This window comes from Juglans regia, chromosome 3 (assembly GCF_001411555.2).
Source record: "Juglans regia cultivar Chandler chromosome 3, Walnut 2.0, whole genome shotgun sequence".
Taxonomy (NCBI): Eukaryota; Viridiplantae; Streptophyta; class Magnoliopsida; order Fagales; family Juglandaceae; genus Juglans; species Juglans regia.
The window spans coordinates 22,552,798-22,559,413 of NC_049903.1; the positions used below are offsets into that span (position 1 = coordinate 22,552,798).

The 6,616-nt window shown below is 35.5% G+C and overlaps 1 protein-coding gene across 1 annotated transcript; it reads right to left on the minus strand.

Moving 5' to 3' along the window:
- Nucleotides 1-357: 357 nt before the first annotated feature.
- Nucleotides 358-2,817, minus strand: LOC109000849 (transcription factor MYB52-like). The gene is made up of 3 exons (XM_018977858.2): nucleotides 1,863-2,817; nucleotides 1,116-1,556; nucleotides 358-984 (listed from the first exon to the last, which is right to left on the minus strand). The coding sequence occupies exons 1-3, from the start codon at nucleotides 2,293-2,295 to the stop codon at nucleotides 719-721; spliced, it is 1,140 nt and encodes a 379-aa protein (XP_018833403.1). The 5' UTR covers nucleotides 2,296-2,817; the 3' UTR covers nucleotides 358-718.
- Nucleotides 2,818-6,616: the final 3,799 nt, after the last annotated feature.

Sequence of the window (6,616 nt, forward strand, 5' to 3'; positions counted from 1 at the left end):
TAAAAAAAAATATAAAATAATAATAAAATAATTAATAATAATAAAATATTCTGAAAATATTCTGAAAATATTCTCAAACTATCTAAAAACTTAAATTTATCTCAGCATATCAAAATTAAATCCAACTCAATGTGATTTAACTCATCGCAACCACCAAACCTAAACTTAAAAGCAGAATTATTCAATTATTTGGTTGCCAAGGGTGCAGTTTCGAAGTATACGGCAAATACTGAAATAAATATTAATTGCTCTGGCACCTAAAAAAAAAATTGACAGGGCGTGGAAAACATGGTCAAAAGAAACTGAAAGGTCATGAATGATGGGCGCATTCATTCATTGAGTCAGTATTCAAAATCAAAGAGAAAAAGCCCTTTCAGCTTTTGGCTCACATACGCAAATGCCAAAACATTATAGATTCAGAGAACAATTCTGTAGCTGGACAAGTCCAAAAACAGTCTTTAATAATTATATTGAAACTCATATATCTCTCTCGCTCGCTCTCCTCCGTCCCAACCATTCTTTTTACTTTTTACTGTAATACGCCATATTTTTTTTCCTTATCTAGGGCGAACTGTACAAGAAACAGTAATAACCTGCCGTAGACACTTTTTTTTCGCATCAAAGGCCTGATCCAGGATCCTCATGTCCCACAAACTCATTACTCTTTTTCCCTGTTCTCAGTATCTCTAAGCGCTCAAGCCAAAATCCGCCTTGATCTTTAAGCTCCCACCCCAAGGAAATCAATGAAGGGCATTTTGATTTTTTCATTCCTGTTTTGATTTTTACCAGCAGACACTGGTATATTGGTTTTATTGGTGGCAACTGACTCTGCTGCAGAGACTTCCGAGTTTGAATCTGAATGGCCAAAATGGTCCATCCCCATGACTGTTCCGATAGGCCCAGCCTTGTAGAACCCATTATCAGTGCAGTAGAACTTGTCCAAACCCCCATCCCCAATCGTCACCATCTGATCTCCAGAGAATCCTGCAGCCCAAAAGAGAATATGAAAAACAAGTAGAATAAAAAATAAATGAACCAAACGAGATTGAAAGGCCAATAGAAATTTTAAAAAAAAAAATACATTTTTTGGAAAGAAATAGAGAAGAAAAACATACCCATCTGTGATCCATAGGGTTGGTACCGCTGAACTGGACTAAAATGGGTGAAAAAACTGGGGGGCACTTTCTCAGAAGAGGGAGTGAGGGAGAGATCAGTGCAGGTTGAAGCAGATTCATCCACGGTGCTTGAGTTGGCTGATTCACTGCAAGCATTGTTTTGGAAAGACATTTCAAAACCTTTGGTAAGGATCTGAGAAGAAGAGGGCTTTCTCCTCCTGTAAACACTAGACTGTTCTCTGTGTTTTCTAGCCATGATCACATGCCAATGATTCTTGACTGCATTATCTGTTCGGCCCGGGAAGAGTCTAGCAATCATTGCCCACTTGTTTCCATAGAGCCTATGTGCAGCTAAGAGTCTTTCCTCTTCTTCCTCGGTGAAAGCCCTCCTGTTGATCCTTGGGTCTAGCTGATTAAACCACCTCAATCTGCAACTCTTCCCTGAACAAAGATATATAGTTTTAAGATCATAGACAGAAAAAATGAAAAATTAATTGCTATCTTTGATGGGTCTTCTCATATCATACCAAGCGAGAATAAAAAGATTAAAACCAAATGTCCCCGTAGACATTTTAAAGTTGTATTAGGATCTGATAGTTTTCCAAAATACCCAATCCAGAAAAAGAAAAAGCTGATCCCATTTTATTCTCCCTTTGAAATGATCAATCCACATAGCTATAGCTTAGTGGACATTTCCACCCATCTTAGTCACTGGAAACTTTTCTTGATAGAGAGCCTTTGAGTTACCTGATCTTCCTTCGAGATTCTCGGCAATCAAGTTCCAGTTTTGAGGACCAAATTGTGCCACAAGCTCTTTGAGCTTGGCATCTTCGGCTGGTCTCCAATGGCCTCTGGCACAAAGCCTAGTGTGCCCACTTTTCCCAGCAGCAGAACTTTTATTTTCCTCTTCCTCGCCAAATTTCAATGGCAACCCTTTTCTCTCAACCCCAAAATACCCATTACTCCCATCATCGGCTGTCTCTGTTCCCACGTTTTCTATTGGCTGAAAACCCCAAGGGTTCTTACCATTCTCTAACGAGGGGCCCAAAATCTGAAAACCCGATCCAGTGGTCCTAGAACTTCTCTCTCCAGGATGATCCATGGCCTCTACAGTGTCACAGAGGGAAAGTTGAGAAGCAGGAGGAGGGGGCATAAAGTTCATATTCTGATACCCACTCATTCTCACTGAAATCCCAGACAAGTGTAGAAATATATGAGAGAAAATGCAGGAAAGGAAAACTTCAAAAACAAAAATAGATCTTTCTCCAAGTACAATGCCACAAAGAGGAAAAGAGAGTTTGAAATAAAGAAAAGCTGGACGTTTTCTCTTCGATTCTTGCTAGAGAAAGGGGGCAAATGAGACTAAGATCAGAAACTAAAGGGGATAAACTGCATTTTTCTACTCCCTCTCTTTTACTCACAAGAAGAGCTGGCGCTTAGCAGCAGAAGAGAAAGGGAGAGAAACAAATGAATGAAAGGGGAAGGGACGGCGTTCTAGGTGGGGCTGAGAAAAACCGGAGGAAACAAGAACGCTTATTTTAAAGATGGGAACAGCAATGAATAGGTTTCACTGGAAAAAGAGGGAAAGTATAAACAAAATAGAAGGGAAGAACGCACACGGTTCTCACTCCTACTGCCACTCCCACTCTTCCCTGGAAAAAGAAAATGAGGTCAGGGTTATTATTTTGAGACTGATTTCTCTCTCTCTCTTGGGAAAATATGTACTCTCTCTCTCTCTATAAGTAAAGTCTGTGCTGTGCATGCACTTCGAGAACCGCTCGTGTGGGTGGGTGGCCCTGGTGGGAAGTCCCTCAAAACATTAAACAACACGCTCGGTCTTGGTCTTGGTGATTTGCTTTCTCTCTCACTCTCGGGCTTTGGGGGAAAACCAGAATCTGCATTGTTTGTTTGTGAAAGATGTTTCTACTTTTCTTATATTTTTCCTTTTGGCTAGTTGCTTTTTTCAAACGGACCGAACTTAAAGAAACCAAAATGACCAGATTATTAGCATTACCTCCCACACCTGTGTCTCTGTATGATCCGTGTGCTCGTACGGCCTGACTCCTCTCCCACCGATTAACGCAACATATTCGTTGTAAATAATTTCACAGATCTTTGTTTTTACTGCTACCTGTTTTCCAATTGTTCTGCTAACTGCTATGCTTCTGGTTTTACTATAATTTTATATTTTCAATATACACTTCTCTGCTGTCGTTTTTGCAATCAATCGTTCAAATTTATGGGTGAATATCAAGAAACCATCTTGTGCTTTGTCCTATATTTTGATTCTAAAATCGTTGATGTAACCATGTGCTGTCACATTTTTTAAGATTTTTCAATTCTTTGCTACAGTCCTCATGTGTTTTTTCCCATTTTTTCAATCGGTGGTTTTCATCCCATTTTTGCAATCAAGAAGGATGGGAAACTACAAAAATAAAGAATACACATCCAGATATAGTTTGCGTCAAATCGCTCACTAAATACTTGATTGGATTTAGAAATAGAAGATATCAAAATTAAAAATTGAATAAAATATTAATAGAATATTATTATTATTTTTAAATTTAAAATAATTAAATTATTTATTATATTTTATATAAAAATTTAAAAAAATTATAATGATAAAATAATATGATATGAGTTGAGATTACTTATCAATCTAAACGAAGCCTTAATCCAACATTTTGTTACCCCCTAAAAAAAAAATTTAAGAGTAAATTATATAACTAAGTGAGAAGTGAGAACGTTATCCATATTTATCTAAAAATGATTACATAATTACATTAAAAATATATGAAATTTTTTAAAAGTATATATATATATATCTACTTTATTATAATAAGTAACTATTTAATTATGAATAATAATTTTTGTTATTTTTTCGTTAATTTTTGTTATTTTTCTATTAAATCATGTTTTATCAAAAGACTCTTAAAATTTTTGACCATTTGACGTGTAACTCTCTTATAGAATTTAATGAATAATCATGTTTTATCAAAAAATCATTAAGTCTCTTGATCATTTAACGTGTAGTTTTCTTATAGAAATTAATTAAGGATCATATTTTACCAAAATATCTTTAATAGTCTCGCAATTAGATACTTTGTTGAAATTTAAATTTTTTTTTTAATCTTGATTTTTTATTTTTTTATAATTTTATATTTTCTGTTTTTAGATAAATAAGTTACTGATATTTTTTATTTTTTTTTATTTTAATCATTATATCAGGTGTACTGCACGACTATACAAGACCATTTTCTAGTATATGTATGTATGTATATATATATATATACGCGCGCGCGCGCGCGTAAATAAGGAATTGGCTGTCATTGAAGCGTGTCTCCCAAGGTGAGCTATCAATTTCTCATTTTTTTCTTCATCTCTACCGGAGAAAATTTGTGTTATTTGTATTTTATAAGTGTGGATATTATGGTTCAATTTCACATTCAATCCTATTTAGTGAATTGTCTAACAGAAAATTCATTATGACTCGTAGGAGCTGTGATCATGGGTCATGACTTCGGAGAATACCTGATCTTGTATATCAATAATTTTTAGAAGGAAACGAGATGAAAAAAAAAAAAAAAAAAGAAAAACAAATGGCGTTCGGTGGGTGATCAAAACCCCATTAAAATTGTGCCTATGAAGGGGCAAAAAAATAGTTCGACCTGTACTCATCGAAGTTTAAACGAAAAAAGAAGGTAAACATGAACAGTAACATTTCATGAGTAAAACTCAGTAAACATGATTAATCTTCTTGAGTAAAAAATGTATTCACAGGAGTCTTTTTCTTTTTCTTTTTCTTTTTCTTTTCATGGTGGAGATCATAAGATTAATTAGGATTTAACACGTTTATAGCCTTTTGTCTCTAGTGTTACTTTCAGTGGCTCAACAAATGAAGCAGCTCATTACTTGCAAAGCATACTCCTATGTGGATGATACCATTGAGGCATCAATACCCAGATTTTATTCATTCACAGGTCATGCTTTGATTCCAATATGTAGATGTTTGGAATTCACTTTGTTATTGGTTCTATATGAATGGCAAAAAAAAAAATGTTCTTGTTAGTGAAAGAAATAGTCATGAGAGCTGTCTTTCGTGTGTTTTATAAAGAGAAACCTTTCTTTCTCTCTAGAAAATTCAAATCCTTTTGAGTGTTTTCGCCTGAGATGAGGGTGGAGTCTCTCTATTCCCTTTCCGATGCCACTTTGTATATATATTTTGGCTTTCATGATAGTGTGTTTATTCTCTCCCCTCCATCGGTTCGGTTTTGATTAAATCTACCGCACTCTGGCAACCAACAGTCGACATGCGCCCTACCATGCAATCTTATAGCCACCGATCTATTGGGACGACGCGGAACCGCGGCGAAAATCTAGACGAGTGACCCTCACGCGCGACTTGCTTCTGCGTGTGGCCTTCACGCATTGCCGCACCTTGACGAGCCCGCCAGTTACACGTGCCGCACCAACAGATCCTTCACCTTAAGATTTTTCAGATCTGTCCCATCTCACCTCACAACCATCGGCGCGTGGTTTCCACGCACCACCACAGGTGAGCGGGAAGACAAATGTTCCGCTGCAGATCAGTTTATTTGATACCGTACTTTATATTATGTTATTGTTTTCCATAACCGATGATTTTGAAAAAAAGAATACGAATCTCTCTAAGAAATATATCAAGAAAACAAACTGCAGTGCATCCATAGCTTCCACCGCCTTCAACGGTAGTTCCACGGTTCGTATGTATATGCGAATTGTCAAAAACCGTCTTTTAATACGCACATTTACACTGTGATTATTGTATTGTGGCATTTATTGGAGAACACATTCCCTCCACATGTGTCATCTTTTCATTATTTGAATGAAAACTTGCTTACTTAGGAAAAAAAAAATAGTCATGAAATTAGATTGCATAAACGAAATATGTTCCTATAAATTTAGATAACAAAAATTCATGAAACTACGCATCAACTTCTTACCTTTAATTAGAAGAAAAAAAAAAGGGTTCTTGACTGGTTTTCCACGATAAAACAGTTAAAAAAGGAGAGAATTATACAATCTTTTGCATTGCTTTCTCCCATATTTTTATACAAAGTTGAAATAAATAAATATATCAAGTACCCATCTTTTTTATAATGAATCAAAGTCTCCTTTTCTTTGTCACTTTTTATTGATATTTGGGTTACTTTCACTTTGTTTAGTTTAATACGTGATAATGTTTGGGTTAGCCGAACCTCTATATAACATCAACATCTATTATATTATTGTTGTCTTTTCTTTTTTACTATCGAAATGATTGTCCTGGTTCTTTTTTTTTTTTTTTTTTTTTTAAATTTTTTATGTCCATTCTATATTTTCTCACAAATGGTAAATACACGGGGAGGCTTTTAAGGACGGCAGACGAATCAAACGAAAATTTTTACTGTTTTTTTTTGTCACTAGTCTTTGGCATAACAAAATGACAAAATGAAAGTAAAACAAGGCGGCTGCGTAGGAAC

What these genes read in the sequence shown, in the direction of transcription:
- LOC109000849 (XM_018977858.2), bottom strand. Translation starts at nt 2,295, where the DNA reads ATGAGTGGGTATCAGAATATGAACTTTATGCCCCCTCCTCCTGCTTCT. An exon ending in GAATCTCGAAGGAAGATCAG is followed by an intron (nt 1,557 to 1,862) that starts GTAACTCAAAGG and finishes ATCTTTGTTCAG; the next exon opens with GGAAGAGTTGCAGATTGAGG. An exon ending in ACCCTATGGATCACAGATGG is followed by an intron (nt 985 to 1,115) that starts GTATGTTTTTCT and finishes TTTGGGCTGCAG; the next exon opens with GATTCTCTGGAGATCAGATG.